At 40.0% G+C, this 21,960-nt stretch overlaps 1 protein-coding gene across 5 annotated transcripts in view; it reads right to left on the bottom strand.

The window, feature by feature from the left end:
• Positions 1-21,960, bottom strand: part of TTLL5 (tubulin tyrosine ligase like 5) — a 146,680-nt gene that overhangs the window by 86,543 nt on the left and 38,177 nt on the right. For all 5 annotated transcript variants that reach the window (XM_064460414.1, XM_064460413.1, XM_064460415.1 and 2 more), the window contains 13 exons: positions 21,742-21,823; positions 20,144-20,205; positions 19,298-19,389; positions 16,893-16,934; positions 13,819-13,932; positions 13,351-13,442; positions 12,684-12,746; positions 11,716-11,754; positions 10,660-10,805; positions 9,364-9,655; positions 5,102-5,222; positions 3,316-3,462; positions 1,107-1,207 (listed from right to left, as the gene is read on the bottom strand). In XM_064460414.1, coding sequence (XP_064316484.1) covers positions 1,107-1,207; positions 3,316-3,462; positions 5,102-5,222; positions 9,364-9,655; positions 10,660-10,805; positions 11,716-11,754; positions 12,684-12,746; positions 13,351-13,442; positions 13,819-13,932; positions 16,893-16,934; positions 19,298-19,389; positions 20,144-20,205; positions 21,742-21,823 — 1,393 coding nt within the window. The remainder of the gene's footprint in view (positions 1-1,106; positions 1,208-3,315; positions 3,463-5,101; positions 5,223-9,363; positions 9,656-10,659; positions 10,806-11,715; positions 11,755-12,683; positions 12,747-13,350; positions 13,443-13,818; positions 13,933-16,892; positions 16,935-19,297; positions 19,390-20,143; positions 20,206-21,741; positions 21,824-21,960) is intronic.

Below are 21,960 nucleotides of genomic sequence, written 5' to 3'. Positions count from 1 at the left end.
TCATGAGTATGTAGCATCAAAAGAGGCTGTGAAGCCTCCTGAACTTAGTTAAGAAGCCTCAGCTATTACCCATTTCTAATCAGTCACTAAGAGTGCTATCCAAAAAGAGAAAAAGAAAGAACAGTTTCGTAAATGATCATGAAAAAGCAGCGACTGTCAACCTTCCCAGAGAAGACAGAAGGACATTAAAAAGTCAGGTGAACTCTACTTGTCCAGACTGACAGGAGTCCTTGTCCATATAGATGTGTCATATATGGGTCAAATAAGAGAGTCAAAAGGAATCAGGTTTTGTGCTCAAGAATCAGAGACTTTGAGGACATAATTCTAGTTCACTGAATAATTTGTGACCTCTCCACAGCGATAGCTATAATACCATTGTTTTTCATACCATGCTACAGGCCATAAAGAGTATTTACCTATTTTCAAAATAAACTTACAAGAGTCTGATAGGAAATGTAAGGCAGATAAAGTTCAAAGCATGCACAGTTAGAAAATGCTGCTTTTTCATTGTGAAAGTAGCTGCTTGCACTGAACTACCTTAGCAAGCCAAATAAGAGGCTAGGATGAAGACAGGGAGTCTAACTCCCTTCCTTCCTCATGTCAGGAAGTCTAGACCTGGAGAGTTCCTGAAGAGAAGCAGCAAGCATGAGATTTGTTTCAGAGAGCAGAAACTTGAGAGCCAAAGCCACAACAACTGTTCAACCACAGCAACTCAAGGCCATTTGAGCAGCAGCTCCAGTTTCATTCTCCTTCCAAAGTGCTGCTGCATTTGCTCCAGCATAACAGGAAAGGAGACCATTAGCTCACCAGCATCAGCTTGAAATTTACACAGACCAGGGCAACCACTGCTGTCCTTTGGAATCCACTTAATGGTCAAAACATCTATTGTACGTCCTTCTCTATGCACCAGATGCTGATGCTACAACTGCTTGGTTGCTGGAAGGGAGAAAAGACAAGTTCTCTGTCCCTCAGCAAGAGCAGGAGCAGGTGCTATGGTCAATAAAGGTATCCAGATGCCTTTAGATCAATCATATGATCTTTAGAACAATCCCACCACCTTCAGGGCTGGGAGATCCTTTGTCAAATGGAATAAAATCCATTCCTACCTTGCTCTGGTAATAAAGTTCTGAAAACCTTCAGGATTCACTCCCTCCTCCTCCTCTTCCTGTTTCTTTTTTGATCGCTTCTGAACCATCTGCTCTGTTTCCTGTTAATAAGCAGTATAAGTAAGTGTCTCTATGTACGCTAAGCATACACTAAACTCTTATACCTGACATAATTTATTAAAATTGATTTGCTGAGAAGAGGTCAGGTTTTCACAAATACGTGCTGCTCCTTCAAATATACTCTTTGCTGGGACATAAGGAAGGGGCGGGGAGGGAGAGGGTGGGGAGAAATCATTCTTTACATTCTTTATAGATATTAGGTCCCCTTTCTACTTCTGCTGTACCTGTCACAAATACAGAGGTCCTCAAAATACCTTTTATTTGAGCATCTGTCCCAAAAGGAGATATTCAGGAAGAAAGGAGGACAAAAGTATAAAATCACATTAAAGAAACTCAATGAAGAAGGTCTGCTGAGGGCGTCCACATTTCCTACTGTAAACTAGGAGTTCTCCTCTTGAATTAATTTCTCTTGTCATGCAGCAAATTGCTAAGGACTTATCTACACACCAGAAATATACTGGCTTTAGCAAAAGCAAAGTAAAATAAAACAGTATAGCCTGTGGTAAATATGCGTTTATATACTAAAATATACTGGAATAAAAGATGGTAAGCCTTTGTGTGTGAGAACGGGAGCAAGCTCTCAGATATAAATTATCTATTTTACACCAGTAGAACTTGTTGACACTAGAGGTTGTATTGATACAAACAACTTTGTTAATTAAAGAAAAACCTACAGGCCTGTCTGAAATACCAGTACCATTATACAAGCTTTATCTGACCAGACTTGACATCTACTTCATTGCTTCCTACCGGTACTCCGAGCATTCCAAGGATGAAAGGGTCAGATACATTCAAGAGGGGGAAGAAAAAGCCACTCTGGAACATTTCTCTACCCTTCACTACTTAAGTAAAAGTCTGGACAATATGTGATCTATTTTACTTAGTGTGCTGGGGGTAGAATTTTTTTCTTCTCTGTCATTACAGAAGATACATAATAGCTAGTAGGAGTCCCCTACTAAATCTGAAGTTACAAGTCAGTGAAAGATGTCTACATGTTGGAATCAGATATCAAATAACATCATAGCCTAAGAGTCTCTCAGTGGCTTGAACGTGTACATCCTAAAACCTCAAGTGATCTGTTCTCACTTGTTTTAACTGAGAAAATATGTTTATGCACTGAGTTATTACCAGTTACACAGCTTTATTTTGTGAATTTACTCAAGAGTTAGCAGAAAATCCTGATGTTTGAATACAATTTGAGTGGAAATTATATCCAAAGCAGCTGTGTTCTTCACTCACCACAGAGCCACCCAAGTGTTTTGTGGTTACTCCTAACACAGTAATTCCATGAGCATTAGACATACACGGCACTCCCTGGAACAGATTTTGTTCAATACCAATCTTGCTTTGACAGATCAAGTTACCAGATGTCAGTTCTGACAAGGTAATGTAAGTGAACATCCTCTGCTAATGAGTAGGAGCTTGGAGGCCTCTGTGCACAGCAGCCTCTGAAAGTAAAATTTAAACTACCCTTGCTCTAACACTAAAGAAATGCTAGGAGGCAAAGGAAAGGGGAAGCTGTTCTTGCAAAACAAGGATTAGCATGAAATGACTATGCTAAGAACAGCATCTTCTACATCTAAAGAGGTAAAAATTATTTAAATTATGTCCTACTTATCACTGAGCATGCAGAGTCCCATACTACAGATAGGTAGCAGTCCCTGAGTATACCAAACAAATGATAAAATACATATTTTGTACTCTTCAGTATTAAAAAAATCTCTAAAGAAGTGTCATAAAAATAGGGAGAAATGGGAAGAGGCATTACAAAGCACTAGAATTGAAAACAAGCCAAAGGAAAAGCAAACTGCAAGTTAAATTCCACTTCTTCATTTCAACAACTTTTTATTTTTATGCACACAGTTCCTGGACTGCATACATAATGTAGTAGTAATGTTGTCTATCTGACAATTTGAACAGACAAACTACCTTTACTGGATGCGCAACTGCAAACAGACCATGTAAATTACAGAACAGAGCCTTTAAAACAACCTTCTGTCTTGACTATGACAGCAGGCAGCAGGAGATACTTTAGAAGAGAACAGAAACAAAGAGCTACAAAAAGAAAAACCAAGAAAGAATTAGTCACCTTGTTGTAACAGATTATGAACTCGCCCAATTGGTGAGCCAGGATACGACGACGATCATCTAGTCCTAAACGACGGCTGGGGAGGAGCATCCTCAAGGACTGCTGAAGATTGCTGGCAGCTCGCTTCAGAAATCGTACCACAAGCTCCTGCAAGCAAAAGACATGGAGTTAACAATGGACCCGTTGCAAGATGTGGGGAGAAGAGAACAGAGGTACTACAGCAGCTAATGACTAGAAAGAACTAAACCCACTGTCCTGAGAAAATGAGCTGACAACTGGTCAGCAAAAGCATTCTGCAATGTGCATTTTTAATATAGCCCTACAAATCCAAGGTGGGGGGAGAACAACAATGGTGTGCCTTGCCTGAGGTGGGTCAGAATTGGGCACCCTTGAGGAGTGTTTGTCCAAAAAACATGTCAGGTGAAAAAAACAACAAGCAGCAAAAAGCAACACAGAATAACCTGTAAAGTCCAATACCTTAGGAGAACGTTTCCAAAAAATAACCTGCAATATGTTAAAGAAGGCCTGTGATGAAGTGTGCTGACATAAAACCCCCTCAGCACTACCACAGGGAAGCAGATCTTGGTCAGATATCTTCACTACAGTGATGTAGGCCCATTTCATCCCTTTTCTATACGTATACTATTGCCACAGTCTCTCCACAGCAACAGATGACTACATCTACAGCCATGTAATTCCAATCCCCCACCACGTCTTTGACCTTTGGTGGGGGAAACATATGGCAAGGCAGATCCTAAGGCAAGATGCATCCTGTGGGTGTTTTGAACCCTTTCTGTCTCCTCTCTGGATTTGCTTTTGGTTAGGAGCTCTGCTAATGCATAAATGAGCAGCCTCACAGCCAAACTATTGGATTTCACAGCTCGCCTCTCACTGCCATTACTCCAGGCTGGTTTGATCTGTTATTTTAAACATTATTTTTCACAGTACAGCAGACAAAGTGACTCTCAAAAAGCCAGTTTTAATTTCCACTTGGAAAGAGCAGGGGTAACATTTTCCACTGAGTCGACTGATTATTCTTGACACACAATTTTATCTCTGAACTGCATTGGCTGTTTCCCTGCAACATGTGTTCAGCAAGAATACATTTGGATTTTCAGAGAGCTCAAGAGCCTACTGTACAAAGCTCTTTTAGGAAGGTTTGTGAGGGGATCTAGTCTTGCTGCATTCTTTAAAGTGTACATATATCAAATATAGGGCCTTAATACACTGCCTAGAAAAAAAATCATCAAATGTTTTAAAAAAAAAAACCAACACACAACCTACGCTAGAAAGTAACTTCCTTCCCTCAGTGGCTCTTACTTTTTTTCTTCCTCTATCTAGAATGCAAGTAAAATTCCTAAGCACAGATGCCTGCAAAGAGTAAAACAGTACATAGGAAAAAAAGCTTAACTGGGTACCTGTTCTATTTGAGTAGATGTATGCTTTGTTTAATGCAGCAGAAAACAGATACTGCCAAGTAATCTTAATGAATCTTAGAGAGAAGAATTCAAAAGCAGGTAAGTTCAGAGAACAGTGAAGGATCTGAGCAGCTTAAATGTCAGCCACACTCTAATCTTTAAGAGCTGTCTACTCTACCACTGCTCAGATGTCAGTCAGCAGTCTTACCTTGTCTGTATATTAAAAATACAGCACTGGCAACAGGACAAAGATAGACAACTATAATCTCAGTTGGACTTCAGTTCTTCCAAGAGTGGGAACTGACCTCAAAACTCTCAAGGCATATTTCAGCTTGGCTTCTCAGTCTGACCAACACAAAGCTTCTTACCATTTGCTCATCCTCTTTGGCAGCCCAGGAAGGATTCTGGATCTGGTCACCAACTTCCTTCATCAGTCGCAACTGAACGTGCTGTAGATAGGCAGAGAAAGCCCTGCGAGCTTGCACTTTGCTGTGGACCAAGAGGATCAGTCAGCTATCTTTAGAGTACTAATGGGAGCAGTTACAGCAGTCAAGCACAGCTTATAGACCAAAATATGGTCAGCAAGGACCTCTTAGGTACACAAATATTGAAGCTTAAGGGAAGGAGGATCCCTTCGCCCCACCAGTATTTTCAAGGAGACCTTTATTTCACCAAGATGGGGGAGGTGTTGCAGGAGATACAAAAGACAGCAGACACTCTCTAGGTTCTAAGATCATCTCTAAAAATGGAATGTTCTCCTTGCCTTTTCACAGCCTTAGCTACTCTCCTCCAAAAGCCAATAATATGAACATCAGCAAAACTGCGTATTTTTAAACCAGATTCAAGGCTCTCTCGGGCCTCTGTCTTCACAAGCATTTTGAACACCACAACAACAGACCATAAAATAAATAAAGGGCTTGGTACCAGTGCCAGAGCTGTAACAAAGGCCCTGCAATTCCCATTGGAAATAAAAGAATTAAATCTGTGAAAGTGAGCTCTTCCCCTGCTGGCCTAAGGACATAAGCCAAATTTCATTGAGCAAGGCACCACAGAAGAATGAAATAACATCAGCAAAATCTGCTGTGCAGCTGGCTGAACATGTTGGGAAGCTGTGAGCAGGAACTGAGGAGAAGACTGGGGTAGGACTGGGAGGGACACATTGCTTCTCATTGCCTCACCATGGTAGTCACTAACGGATGCATCTGTTGTGAGAGAACTTGCTGAAAGCTTTGCCTAATTCTGTTCATTGTCATCTTGGCCTAAACCCTCTTCAACATTCTGCTCCCCCAGTCTCCACTCTTCCTTATAGTTCTCCCCATAGTTGCTACAAGCTGTCCCTTGAATTGCCAAGCATAATTTCTCCTTTCCTTTTCATAAGGATGTAGAAGCAGATGGGCTTTCGGATCAGTGACAGATTCCCCTTCTATTACAGGCAATGTCCTAATCTTTTCTATAAAATTATCAAGTTTCATTTTAAAACAAACAAGAGTTTTCCACCCATTAATTTCCTAGAATATTATTCCAGAACTTACTGTTCTATTAATTAGGAACCTTCTTCTACTATCCAGCCTAGCTTCATTCATGAGCAGTTTATATTTGCTTTTTCTTTCTCTGACATTGTCCTGTATCTTAAATAATTTAATCCCTGATGGGTCTCCTACCTTGAATGTATTTATGAACAGCAATTACATTGTTTCATAGTTTTCATTTTATTAGTCTGAACTATCAAATATTTCAATGTCTTATAACAAAGCACCCACACTGAGGACATGATGAGACTAGCAGCTCATATCCACCTGTTCCAGTCACAGTTTACCATCTGTGAACATGGGTGATAGCAACTATATACAATATTCCACATGAAGTGTCAGAATCATCTCAAGTGGTAAACCCTAGACCACATTAGGTGTTTTCACACATGCACGAGCTAGAGCTTCACAAGCCTCCTGTGATCAACAAGCATGCCAGGTATTTTTCCTTATATTAATTTCTAGTTCATGAACACCCAGCTGATAGAATTTCTGCTGTAAATTATTAGTTCTTCAAAGCATGCTTTTGCACTTTGCGCTACTGAATTTCATCCTAGTTATATTAATCCTATCCTCAAGGTCATCCAGTTCTTCTCATATTTATTCCAGTACTTTTCTACTATGGTAATAACTCCCAAATCTTTTCCATCAGCAAATTTCATTAGCACATTTCTACATTTTGTGTCATTCTTGAATTGATTATTAAAATCAGCCTCAGACTGATTCCTGAGAAACTTCACCATTTTTTTCTCTACTTATTCTTTGCTTCTTAGGAATATTCTCAGGTACTTATACAGTCCTCATGACTCCATGCACATGAAAGTCCCTGAAATTTCATCAAAAACTCAGTCCAGAAATTTAGTCTTCCTGTTTTACAGGTCTGTAAATTTCATTAACACTTTGTTACAGTGTTACGTAGAAACCATACAACATAGTAGCACTTACAGCGATCAATGCATCAATTTAGATAAGAACTGAAGTTAAAATAAAATGCATTAAAAGTATCTATGCACCTGCTTAATCACTAGCTTTCGATGCTTCTGAAAGACAATGCCAGGCCCAAAGAGGGGCTAAGCAAATGATGACTTCACAAGAGTGTCAAACTAATATCCTCTGTGGATAGCTGTTCCATTACTGAAGTAACTAAAATATGATTAAAATATCTGCTTACTTTTCCTGTGTTCCAGTGAACTCTAGAATGCACAGCAAGCCTTGTGACACCTTTGAGCTCTGTATGCTGCTAGTCACCACACCCACCTTCTCTTCCATACATGTGGAACATCAGGAGAGCACTCTCAATCCTGATTAAGAGCTAATACTCTATACATCAGGCCAACATATATCAGAAAAGGCTCTCCCCTGAGGACTCTCTAGGGCTGCCAGGTTTGTTTTAGATGTAACTCAAACATCACATGACTAGGAGTTCAAGATTTATGCTGCTAGGAATTAAGGACCCCCCCTTAATCAACACCTGCACAGTAATACAGTTCTTTACCTGCACCTGATATTTCTGTGATTATAAAATAGGAAACTGAAGAAGGTCCTTGTATAGCACTGCCTCTCCTTTGGTGTGTGGAATACTGAAACCTGAGGCCTTAAATGAAGGAAACAAGAAACCCCCTTTCTACTTAATCCCCTGGGAATGGCACAGTTGGGGGAACATGCTTCATTTGACTGTCACCTCTTCACCAATAACACACAATATGCAGAAGACACAGAAATTGCCTCATCAGGCTGACTAAAGGAGAGAGAGATGTCCTACCACTTACAAAAACTGACGAGAACAGGCCTGGTTTCTTCTGGATGAAAATTTCATTACTTCAGCTCCTCTGCCTGTTGACCCCACAAGCAAAGCTTTCATCAACGACAGATCAGATGGGGCCAAGCCCATAACAATCCTGGAACATGAGGTCACCACAAGCCTTACACACTTCCATGGGGAATCCCAACATTACTGGGTGCTGAGCAAGATTCTGCCAGGAATGCCAGACAGAGCTTATGTTCTTGGCAGGAGCCAGTTCTATATATAAGTAGATGACAGCATTGTTATGTTTGTCCTCAAAACAGGTTTCAGAATCTTCCCTGTCATGAAGGCAAACGTTCTTGCCACAAGAAGACATCAGAACAATCCCCAAATCCATTTGGCAATTCATAAATCCTCTCAGAGACTAAACTAAGCAAGCAACAACAAGCAACAAGTATTTTCTCTACCTTTGGACATTTTTCACAGAAAACAATGTCGCTTCATATCTAGAATATGTAAAAACCTCCTCACAGATAGGTATGATCCCTCTTTCCTTTTGCCCTTCCTGTTCCTCTGCAAATAGACAGTTTTACTACCCACATTTAAGGGGAGGATCATGCTTCTAAATGTCTAGTAGGACCCTGGTTGGTGTTATTCTATAGAATCTTCTCCAGCACCTCTCTTTTTTTTCAAGCAACAGAGCCACGCATCAGAACATACTCTGCTCCACGCTGTCATACTCAACAGCAGGCAATAAGATGTTTCAGTAACTTGTCACTCTCAAATGACTTCCTATCTTGCTCTCAGAGTGTGATGATCTTGAGCAGAGATTATTATTAGAGGTAAAAATTTTATCATCAAAAATAAAAGCACAAAAATGAGAAAACTAATTTCATGGAGAGGCAGCACTGGGGTATTCCTACCCAACCTTTCTTGGATAGTTTAACATATGTTTATACTCACTTTTTTGGGGATACAAAGAATGAAAAGACAAATTTTAGAGTTCAATATCAGGCATCCTGTATTAAGACAGAGAGGCATTTCTGAAGCCTGATTTGACCAAACAGCAGTTTACATCACCAGGTAAAGGATTAGCAATGGGAACTATGGCTTACATTTTATACTGATCCAACAGGTCAGGCATTTAGGTAAACTGACAGTCTTTGTAACTATCTCCCTCCTGTGCCAACTAGTTGTTAAGGCAGCCCACAGTTAGACAAAAATCCAGGCCCCTCTCTCTAGGGTCCTTTTACGTCCTCACACTCATTCATAATGTGGCACTAAGTGTACATCCTCCATATTTTAACCAATATTAGCTGCTTGTCAAAACTCAAGGCAATATGCAGAAATCTCTCACCTCAGGTTTCCATGCTTTTGAAGAATTTGCAGCAAATTAAACTGAGATTCTGAGTCTGTTTTTTTAAGAAATGGCTCTCCTCCATCTCCAGTTTTCTTGTCAAGTTTTTTTGGCAACGTCTCCTTACAAGTAGTTTTCACCAAGTCAGTGAGTTTTGGCTTGCTTTTCACCTCGGTGTCCGAAAAAGAGCCAACAGTTCTATCTAGCTTTTCATCTTCATCTGCATTCACCTCCTCTTCCTCCTCACCTTCTGTGTCTGACTTGAGGGACAGCTTTCTTGGTTCTGATGTCCCTGTAGCAGAGGAGAAATCACCTAAGCTGGTTAAGAATAAAAAGAAGTGGAGAAGACTGTCCTGCTATTTATACCCTTTGGTTTATTTCTAAACTCTTTTCTGCTACCAGGACAGATCTCTAGCACTTCAGAACAGCATATTAATTATTGTTGCCCTTTATTATTCTTTCTGTCTTTCTGCTTGTGTATCAAACATTTGAGAAGACCATTTACCCAATATCAGAGAAGACAGACCAAGATTCTTGTCTTAACTTTACAAAAAAAAAGTTTAAAAAAACAAAGGCATTTTCTTCTTTTTACCCTGATTCTTACATATATACTGACATATATATACACTCAGAGTTGATGTATATACTAATTTTGGGGGGTGTTTTTGTGCAGATAAACCAAAGCTGCAAAATCTAAACTTCCACAGGTGCCAATAAAGATCACATAGCCTTAACATAGCACCAAAAATCTTTTTATGCTATATAGTCTCTCCCACTGCAGTCAGTATGACATAGCTACTAGCAAGAGTTTAGAAAATGGCTTCAGAGGCAGTCATTTGTGAGGATCATTCATCTCTGTATCCTGTTAAGTTTTTCCCACATTAGCTTGGATGAAAACGATTTCTCTTTCCAACAGTTTAGAGTCACCGCTGTGTAGGAGAACCAGCCTGGAAGGTCCCAAGTTTGCATCTTTCTCTGAAAAACTGGAGGACTATAGAGGCACACATACTGCTGAATTCTTGTACCCAAAATGGCAACCGCAAGCTCATCTTCACGAAAATATTTATTACCTTTAGTCATATACACGGGGATGTGGAATGGTGGGAATTAAATTCTAGGCGCTAAGAAGGCAGGAAGCTTAGAAGAGGAATGAAGTGAAAACTATGAACACTTGAAATGAAAACTACTGTGAATCCCTTTAGGGACTACAAAGGCCAGAACAACCCCATTCACATTTTGAACAAAAACTTGCTTGGTTTTTAATAGCTGCTCATCTAGAACTCTAGCCATGCATACCTGATGATCTTGTCCGTGCTGCTCTCGCCTTGCCACGACATTGCTGGCGCTTCCGTAACTCCAGTGAAACGAGCTTTCTCTCATAAAAAAAAGCATGAGAGTCTACAGCTTCAAGCCTCATATCCAGCCTTCCATTAAGACCTGCTCTGGGAAGCATAATACAGAGACATCCTCAATCTCCCTTTATACTTCTCTCCCTGATGATACAAGAGACTTAGTAGATTAAATTTCTTCAAGAAACAGTTTTCACTCTTTCCTGACAGGGAAGACGTATTTATGATCAGTCTAACTTCACTCTACTTAAAGCTTGCAAATGTTTGAAGGGAGTCTTGCAAATACTTTACAGAACATCGTCTCTCAAAGACCCAAAACACACTCGTTTAGTGTCATACTTTCATGACTGAGCAGCATCTGTCCGTCATGCAGCAGCTTAAGGCACAGTTAATAGGGAAAATTGAACTGCAAGAGTACAAAACAATAGAGGGGAGTGGGAAGAAAGCACATGGACTTGAGTCCAGTCTTCTGAACCTTTTATGTAGACATCTTGTTCTTTGCTGTTCGGTCAGAGATAAAAAATTTAAAATAATCCAAGTGAAAAATGACAACCTTTCTACAAATTCTGCCAAAACCAAGGGAGAAGCAACCCTGCCAGATTCCTTAAGGGGGACAAACGTAACTTTCTGCCAGCACACATGCCCTTTATAGTAGAAGTGGTAACATCCACAGAAAATTCCTGATGCTCCATTTATCTTCTAGATCTGGCAAAATGAATATATGAGTATATGAAGTCCAAAACCCTCATTCATTACGGGATCTTTTGAGAGCACTCAAGGATGGGACTTATCAATGCCAAAGTAGGAAGCCTAAGAGGAGCAATTTTAAGGTCCAATCCAACAAAACTTAAGCTCTCCACATACTAGGATACTCTTCGCTCCCTGTATGATGGATTTCAGGTAGAACAGGTGTTGAGCCAGGACTTGGAAGATGAAGCTGCAGAAATCTAAATTTAGAATACATCCTACATAGTACAAATTATTTAATTAAGAAGCCATTTACCGGGACTTCCCAGTGGTTATGTGTCTTTTCATCTTGCTCCTGCAAATGGAAAAACAGCAAAAATTACCTTCCATTCTGGATCATTCACTGGATTAAAAAGCCTCCAAAGTCTTTCATATGTACAACAAAAAGGCCAAATTTCAATAATTCCTTGTGAGTTCTATCTTAAAAGAGAGGAAAAAAGAGGCTCCAGAAGAGGAAAACTGAGCAGCTATTCTACAATTGATGCTTTCAACTGTCTGGCTTAAATTGGAGAAGGTGTTATTTGGACCTACCCTTTACACACATCCCTGAAAGTACACAGCGTGGAAAAAAAATTGTACAGTGCTGATGTAGGAAGAGCTTTTGTAAATACTGTCTCCTCAGTCAGCAACCTTATCCTTACTCTGTAGTTACTTTATAGTGGATCTCAAATTTGGATAAGAAACACTGTTGGGAAGGAAGGGTGTTAAACATACAGTGAAAGGTACTGCGTACAACTCTCAATGGAAGTTCAGCTAGCAGCATGAACTGTCATTTCCACCCAAGACAACCCAGAGAAAGAGGCATCAAATCATGCTTGCATAGGTCAAGAGATAGAGATACTAATCCTTTGGAGTAAATTTCAGTGCTTACTTTACATGAGGACAAGCTCTAAAGTGACATTAAACTTTAAACAAATATTAAGTAAGGATCACCTATAATCCTTTCATAGAGGAACCTAGGTGCTTGAAGATTTTTCAGGTCTATAGTCACCTTTTTACTCCAATGACTCCCATGCCTTTTATTATTGCCCTGTTTGCCCTTGGATTCAGAAATGCAACACATAAAAATGTGTTAATTCACTGGCACACTAGAGAAGAGACATTCAACTATTACCACCCCTGTAAATCACAGACCAGTGTTTATAACATGGGATAAATGAGGAATTAATTGTTTTCATGCTATTTGTGCCCTTTACCTCCCTCCCAAATAGAAAAGCTTTCTACCTGTCCTGAAACAGACGTGTAGCCAGCATGTAGTTCATTGATGTCTTGTGCTCTAAAAAGGATCTAGAAAAACAACATACAGGATGCATCAAGATAGAGCTCAACACAGTGAAAGGCAGCGTAATACAGAAGTGAATGATCTATAAGAAACCTCTCAGAAGTGGATTGAGACAATATGCTGTACAATAAGAGAAAAAAGGTGGAGAGCTATCACTTCTCAGCTGAACCTTCTGGTGAGGCAAGAGATGAGAAACATTAAAGAGTAGAAAAAAAAATAGAAAAGCATAATATAGCATCACTCACAGGATGAGTCCCATATTCTGTTTATGGCCTAATGACACAGTACACAGTATGTGCAGCTCTAGGATGCAAAAGCAGAGAGCTGGAATGGATTATGTGAAATGAAGACATTTTTATTCTGACAGAAAAGCAACATCAGAAACAATGCTTGATAGCCTTCCATGAGGTGCAGTTAGGCAAAGCAGCAGCAGTTAAAAACAAGGGATCAGAAAAAAGCATCTTCAACACTAAAATAAACTATCAAAACCCTCAGTATGTGTCTTTCTGATTGCTAAGCTGGTTGATATACACATACCTAACACAGAATATCCCACAACACAAAGCATCAGTGCAACACTGAGCCATCCTATTGGATTCTTATTCTTACCCATAAAGGTCCCATGTTAATGGGGTAGGGAATATCCGGATGAAGCCTCCTCTCCGTTCATTCTCCTCTCTCACTCGACGAAGAACTTTTATCTTGGAATAAAAAGAGAAAAAAAAATAATCAGCAAAATAGATACAATGGAAAATGAACCATAGAAAAATCTCAGTTTCAGAGGACAAGACTATTACTGCAGTCCTGGGAGTGAGTTGGGTACATATGATATCCTTAAGCAATTTTATCTTGCATTTAAATTCTGAAGGAGTCTATCACTACTTGCAGCACATACGTATGCCTGCCATTACTGAGGGCAAAGGCAGTACCAGCAGTAAAACTCAGCAGTTTTGTTTCAAAATTTTTACTTCTTCTGTCATGTTTTTCATATATATGCACTTGCTCTTTGCTGAGCAAAACACCCCACATACTGCATGAAAGCCAAACTAAATAGAAGATATTTAACAGCCTACTTACCTCTTCCATGGAGAGACCTAGCACAGAGCTGCCTTGCCTTCCTGTTGCTTTTTCCCTGCCTGAAGGCATCGGGTTTTTAATTTCAGCATCACTGGCAGAGAGAGGACGGGTACGCTGTAGAGACAGTGTGAATCCAGATTTTTTCCTTTTCCTCTCTCCACTTACTTTAAAAAAAAAAAAGAAGCTTATATTCAAATTCCAGGACCCCACTCCCAGAAGGATCTACGCTCCAGAATACTGCAGCCGGAATTCACAATTCCACACTCCAGCTATTGAAGAGTCCACACTCCAGCAGGCACTAAGTGTGAGTATTCAACATTCCTAGTTTTTAGCACAGCAGGACTCACAATTCAGGCACCAGTGCCAGTATTTACACCCTTGGCCCCTTCTGGAAAAACATGAGACATACCTAAAAGCACCACAGCCAGGATTTCATACAGAAAAATCCTCACCCAAGGGATTCACGCCTCAACGGTACCAGAACCATGACACACTGTTCCAGTTGTGTTGCTACACTAGGAGAACAGAACTGTAATTCACTAAGGACATAAAGTTGCAGGAAAAATGAAAAATTCAATTCACCACCTGTTACTCTTTTGTTACTATATTGCTCAATTTGATACTTCTCACACTTAATGGACAGATCTTGTATATGTACGTAGACACATCACGCAAATTTGCATACATATGCAATTCTAAAAAAAAGAAAAGAACTAATTTGCAGACAGTCTCTCCAAGCTCATTCTTAACCTGATGGGCGGTTCTGATCAATTCTAACAAAGGACAGGAATTCAAAGTGTCTTCAAATTAGCAGGATTATAAAATCTTAAAATCCCAGCAAGACTGAAATCTTTGAACATGTTCTCAAGTACAGTTTAGCTGGTCTTAGGTAGTTCAGATAAACTATCTCTGTAAAAACAGCATTAGAGGAGTCTAGCTGAGAAGGTCTCATGCCTTTATACAAAATACACATTTTCTTTTAGCACTACACTGAGCAAAGAATGCAGAGAGCGCCTTCTTAATCTAGAGAAGATAAAAGCATGACAAATCTTAAAATGGATAAGCCCAGGGAATATCCCATACTGCACAGATACAAATAAAACTCATGGCAAGATCAAGCTGTACCTTTGTGTGTAAGGACTATTGGAATTGAATTCCATTCTCTCTGTTTCATTAGAAATTGCAGGTGGCCATGCAGAATCTGCAGGTGAAGCAATTGCAAAAGCAACAGGCATTGCACTAGAATGGTTACACTGCAGTGATTGGCACAGAAAAATTTAAAGAGAAAACAGACATAGCAGGTGCCAGCTGAAACATTTGGTTAAGCCTAATGAAAACTGGTTAAATAAAACAAGAGAAAACAAGAAAATCTGGACAAGAAGGTAGGAGACAAGCATTTGCAGAAGAAAAAAATGTCAGTAGTGAAACAGGCTTGCTTGATGTTGTAGATGGCATTAGGTTGAAAGGCTTTTAGTCTTTCTTCCTAAGCTTTCCTCCATTTCAAAACCACAGCTAATAACTTCCTCTAAAAGCTCCTGCTAGGTAACCTCCTCTTAAAAAAACCATTTCCTGACACTACCATAACAATAATCATGTGAGAACTGCTGCTCAAAGAGAATATTACAGGAAGTTTTTCATCCTATCAGATTATCTCCTTTACTAAGGAAATACTTCAATGCAATCACCTCCGTTGTCTTGATACAATGGAGATGATTTCATTTATTACAAACAGAAAATGTATGCCTACATATTGGCAGCTCTGGCTCCTACCTAAGAACAAACTACACTACTGTCAAAATGCTAGAGAAAAACACTTTACTGAACTTCCTGCACAAACACCTTTTTCAGTGTTTCACTGCAGAATTCTCTCTGGCTGTAGCACAGAAATGTCACCAACTCCAGAAAGATCTTGTTTCCTCTTTGACTGAGCTTATCTGTAAAAGTATAGATAAATCCAACCACTTTGTTTTATCTCCAAATTCTGCAAGCATCTCTGAGTCCCACATCATTATTCTAATTACATAAGCACTGACAGCAGCTGGCACAAAGATCCTTCTCTAAGAAACCTCATTATTCGATAAGACTTTTTGCTCTTAGCCTCAGCTAAACTTGCACAGAATGACATAAATGTCAATCCGTAGAATGAATTAAGTTCTCAAGATTATTCCGTCTCTCCTACCTTCCTTCCTGCTGGGAAACCTCACCAAAAAAAAAAAAAAAAAATCAATCACTATTACATTACTACCTTGTCCCCATGCAGCCAGGTGATTAGAATTGTAAACTAACATTGATTTGTCCATACGGATTGCAAGGATGGTACCAAATATGAGAGGTGGATTGGTCTGACTTAGTCTAATGATAGGTCTACATTTTTCCATTATCTTTAATAAATCCTTCTTATCTATTTTGACCCAGTTCACTCTCAAACATTTCAAGTTTCCTTCAGCTGTGTCACAGAAAATTACTTCTCTTCTGGAGCCACCTGAATTTTGTCAACACAGATTTACCTGTGCTATCTTTTTCATTCAGACTTATTCCATCCCCTGTAGTACGAGACAAAAATTCCTCCTCCTCTTCCTCCTCCCCCCTTTTGGCATGACACTCATATTTGCTGCTGCTTTCACCAGCTCTTCCTTTCTTTTTGCACTGTCCTTTTCAATAGCCTACCAAATCCAAACACTGTGCTGCCACTGTCTTCATCATTTGATAACCAGAGTGACAACTTTATCCTTAAACATCTACACCCAATTTCTTTAAAACGCAGTTCAGAAATACTTGTAGGCTTAAAAACTTTGAGGGATTTGACCCTGCTGACCTCGGCTCTCAGTACACCTCACCTACTCTTTTTTTTAAGCTGCTAGAACTGATGTAAATGTTTTTCCAACCTTTGTTCTTGCCAGGTGGAATCATATGCCAATACCTGTCCATCTCCTCTTTTCTTGTTGTCTTCACCCTCCCACCAGGCTACTTAGCTGCAAAATATATTTTGGGACCAATTGCACCAAAAGCATTGTACAAGGTACTATTTGAAATTGTGTCCCTTGTATTGATGAAGGGAGCCGAAGGGTACTTACCGATCTAGTGTTTGCTGTTTGCGACTGTGCAGACACAGGACGCTGCAAGAGACACACAAAGAATAAAAACCTTGTTTACTCCAAGAAACTATAATCCCTGACCAAGCTGCAGACGTGTGGTGAGTACCCTAAAGCAAAAGGATACAACTGAAGTCCAGAGATATAGCCAATGGCTTCCATCATCTCAGTTCAGGTCTTCCTCATATCCTCCACAAATGCATCCCATCCCCATTCCAAATGCAGCACTAATCCTAACCTCAGACGTACGTAACTGTGCAGAATGCACCTGGACATACGTATGCTTTTGAAAAGCATACAGAAAAGAGCTCTGCAGAATGGATGAATGAACTCAACTCTCATACCAAAATTCATATTTTTGTAAGATAAATATTTACCGCTGGGTGACAATTAAGAGCTATGTATTACGAAGAAACAGATGCTGTCAAGTAGAACTCTTTGTAGAACAGAAGCGGTAAAAATATAGTAAAAATCCTGAAATTCCAGAAGCCATTTCATTTAAATATCTCAACAATATTCCAGTTCTTGTGGAGGAACAAGGTACTATTTAAAATTCCAAAACAGGTGCAGAAACATCAGCAGAATGTCAAAAAGTACCCTGTATTACTTATCTGGCATCAGGCCTACAAGCAAGACCAGTTTAATGACAGGGTAAGTTCAAAAGAAAACTATTATCATAGGAGCTTAGATTTTTCTTGCCTTTGGTGGTATTCAGGCTGCCTTCCTCCTCTCCAATGTCCAAGAGGAGCGAATGCTGTAAGAAAGGAGTCTCAAGAGACCTATCTATTATTTCTAGCTGTACTACTGCCAAGTTCTTCTCTACAGTTGGTCTATACAAAACAGGTCGAGGGCCCCTTATTGCTTACGATTAATTGAAAGAGCTCCAAACTAAATCAACAATAAGTTACAAAGGGAGCAGCTGAATTGTTCATTTCCCTAGAGGGAAAAATGCTCAGAGCATCAAACCAAAGAAATTGCACAAGGAACTTGCAGTCCAGTCTGGTGAAACTCAGAAAACAGAAGTTGCCATACTTATCCCATAACCAAGAATGCTGGTATCAGCATTTCTTTACCAAAAAGCAATGATTTTACAATGATTAAAGATGGTCTATATGAAAAAATCAAAATTTGAGACATCATGAAGGAGTTAAGGAAAACTAAGCAGGTGCCAGCAGAAAGCTACCAAGATGATCAGGGGGGCTGGAGCATCTCCCTTATGAGGACAGGCTGAGACTCTTGGGTTTGTTCAGCCTGGAGAAGAGAAGACTGAGGGGGGATCTCATCAATACTTATAAATATCTGAAGGGTGGATGTCAAGAGGATGGGACTGGACTCTTTTCAGTGGTGCCCAATGACAGGACAAGGGGCAATGGGCACAAGTTGGAACACAGGAAGTTCCACTTAAATATGAGAAAACACTTCTTTCCTGTGAGGGTGACAGAGCAGTGGAACAGGCTGCCCAGGGAGGCTGTGGGGTCCCTTCCCTGGAGACATTCAAACCCTGCCTGGACATGGTCCTGTGCCCCCTGCTCTAGGTGTACCTGCTCAAGCAGGGGGGTTGGACAAGATGATCTCTAGAGGTCCCTTCCAACCCCTACCATTCTGTGATTCTGTTAAAGCACTCTTTGCAACTGAGAATGGGAACAGAAGTATCAAAGATCTAACAATCTGAGATAAAATATACCCAGCAAAGAGCAGGCCAAAATGGACAGTGTATTGGTACTCTGCCGCTGAACAAAAATAACTTTTCATTTCCTAATTGAACTTGAGCTACACAGCCATGTTGCCTGTCCCTCACTGGAGCATATATATCAGCGGCAGAGAATGTCAGGATACACTGTTTGCCGATTTGCCCGTGGAGAAATGCACTTTGCAAGTCCAAATGACATTAAGGGATCTCCCTGCCTTATGAGAGTGCTCTACTTCCACAGATATTTATGGAATCCACCTCATAGCCAAAAAGAGATAGAGAACAACTGCCCTTCAGCATCACAGTGCTAAGAAAGCACTATCTCAGCAGAAAAGGTAATGGACAGTCACAGCAAGCCACATGAGGCCTCAGTCCAAGGATCCACAGAAAAGGAAGTGAGAGATTCCAGGAGTGAATAGGAAAGCAGCCTTAAATTTCAAATGCAAAAAGCTCTTTCTGCCTAGGAGGTCTTGGAGACATTCATAAAGCTCTAGGATTCTGGAAGCTTACTGCCCACAACAAAACAAAAGTGGCTGAACAGCCCATAGCTCAGGTACATCCCCTGAGTCTCTTGTGTAGTTACGCTAGAAATCCAGATGACCTCACTCACTCACTGGCTCTCTCACCTGTGAGCCAAATTCAATGAGAATAATTTTCCTGCTATCCTCCTCAGCTCTGGCTTGTTGAAGTCACTTACCTGCAGCTTCTGGTACGGATTTCTCCTGACAGATTCAGATGAATGATAAGTGGCCCGGCTTGACTGCTGGCCTGGATCCTGGCACACGAAGCCTATGGGCATCAGGAGCCACATGAGAACTTTTAAGACAGGCAAACCCTGAAATATAAACCTAGCATTCCTGTTAATGATCTTAGTCTATAAATGACCTTCCTGTCCCTGCCCAAGGACCAAAAAGGATGTTTTTCTTTTTTATATTTTGCTTTGTTTAATCCCAACTGTACATTGCATTACATTTTTTAATAAAACTTGAACTTGCTTCAAAACCAAGCACTTAAATCAATAACATGGGTTACTGAATAGCAGCATAGAGATTGGCTCTGTTTCTTAAATAGCTGAGCAGGCTACCTGATGATAATTCTGCCTCTTTTACTCTTAGGGGTAAGTTGCATCAGGTAACTGAACCAAGATGTGCTAGGAATGCCTAAGAGTTGCTGCGCAGTAGAAAGTCATGCAGCTTTCACAAGCATGACTCTACTTTGAACGTAGCCTAACCAGAACCCACACATTCAACCTAAGAAAACGCATGAATACCAATTCTAATGGCTAAACAGAAGTCACCTGCTAAAGAGAGAGCAGTGTCTTCAAATACCAAACTAGGGACTTTTACTACCACCTAAGCATCACAAACAGCCAGATAATTCTGAAGCTGAAATGTCCACATATAACTTCCTAGTGCTAAATACAGCTGTTTCCTTAACTAGAGTTCTCCTCTATTTTACTTATCTAATAACATACAGCTCATAAACCTACCTTTTACTGTTTTTAGATGAGGGAAAGATTGAAGGAGCTTTTTGTTACACTCACCTACAAGAGTGAACATATCTGAAAGCATGCTAGCTTTGATCTTCAGGTCCAAAGGAGCATCACTATCCCCACATGCAATAGAGGACAAGAGGAATTATTTGTCTGGCATTAAATGAGAGGAACACATCAATATCCAAGATATCTTCCCATAGAGTTTCTTTGTTTTGGTCCTTACCGCAGACATAATCAACATGGGAGGAAAACTAGGTGATTTTCACACACATAGGTAAAGACAAAACAGCAACAGATTAATCTGTTTCCGTTTATCCTTTTCCACAGCTTTAGTCTCTAATGCAGCAATGTACAGCCCTGTTTTAGCTCCGCTTGGCTAGAAACGTTTCATTTGAACGTATTTGTGCTACATTTCATGGAGTAGATAGAGGTTGCTGTCGCAGAATTCTTAGAGACCACAATTACCTATGCTTCTTCCACATAAAGTCATAAAATCAGATGGGTTAGTTCTAATGGATGGGAACAAATGATCGGGGAAAGTGATAGATATGAAGCGATCAGACAGCTGGGACAGATGGGAAGCATCCCTGATTTTATCCAGTGGAAAAAAATCAATGAATCAGATCAAGCAGGCAAAGCTTGATTCCTTGGGAGCAGAAAAATCAGCCACGTTCTACAGCACTGAGATAGATGCCAACAGCTTGGACAAAGAAAATGGCAATTGTAACAAAGCAGAGGAAAGGATGCAGATGTGAGTTAGAGTTTTAAGTAGTAAAGGATGTAAATAATTCAGTGTGTATGTATAGAAGCCCAAACGACCAAACCAGGAAATTAAATTTTGTGGAAACATTCTAGTTGCACCTGAAAACAAAATGGATATTGTGGACGCTAGGGTTATGAACAGTGTCTGAAAAAAATTTCTGTGCAAGATAAGGGGGGGGACAGGGATGGCACAGAATCAAGACGAAGGTCAGATATGGCTGTTCCAGGAATATATAACTTAAAGCTTATTTATACCATCATAACTGAAATATTACTCACAGTACTACAAAAGTGTATTGTGCATCTGTGCTCCTGTAAAGTTAAACAGTAGTCCAGAAAACACACATAATTGGAGATCTACAAAAATAAATCCTCAATTTTCATTAGAGTATGAGGGTCAGCATAAGGGCCAAGACAAAACTCACCCTTTAGATTTTAGCTGAAGAGAGTACAAGACCAAAAATTTGAGCCCAAGCGTACAACTACTTACACAAGTCAATCATAATGCCTGAACTCTGCTTGGACTCCAAAATCTTAAAGTTTCTACTCAGCCAAGCAGATTGAAAGCCCACACAATAGTCTGGAGAGTTTCAAAATTCGCCTATGATGGGAGATTATGAAGCGTTAACAATGATGATGGACTGTGGAGGAGAAATAATTAAAAAGAAAATGGAATCCCAACCGGGTTCTTTCAAAACCTAGTGCTGCAATAAGTTTGTTTATGCAAAAGAAAAAGCAAAGGACTATCCTTTCTGTCAGCTCTTTAGTAGTGGAACAATACTCTGCAGGCATCATGAAATCGTGTCCTCCTAGGACCACAAGTTTCAAGGACAACCATCTCTAGCAACAGCCCCTGCCCTCATATTAAACTGGGAATCACTTACCAGGCCAATGATGGGGATAGGTTCACTTCCAACAGCCAGGGCTTGAGTGTGTCATCAATAAGAACATCAAAACCATACAGCTCTGAAAACACAGCAGACATCTAAGTTCACCTTACTGCACCTTTAAACATTCAGGTAATGTCCAACATTAGTCTCTATCATGTTATTTCTATCTATATAATTTATGTTAAATCCAGCAAACTCTTTAGGGCTGAACAA

The sequence above is a fragment of the Phalacrocorax carbo genome, chromosome 9 (assembly GCF_963921805.1).
Source record: "Phalacrocorax carbo chromosome 9, bPhaCar2.1, whole genome shotgun sequence".
In the NCBI taxonomy this organism is placed as follows: Eukaryota; Metazoa; Chordata; class Aves; order Suliformes; family Phalacrocoracidae; genus Phalacrocorax; species Phalacrocorax carbo.
This window is presented reverse-complemented; position numbering and strand designations above follow the sequence as displayed.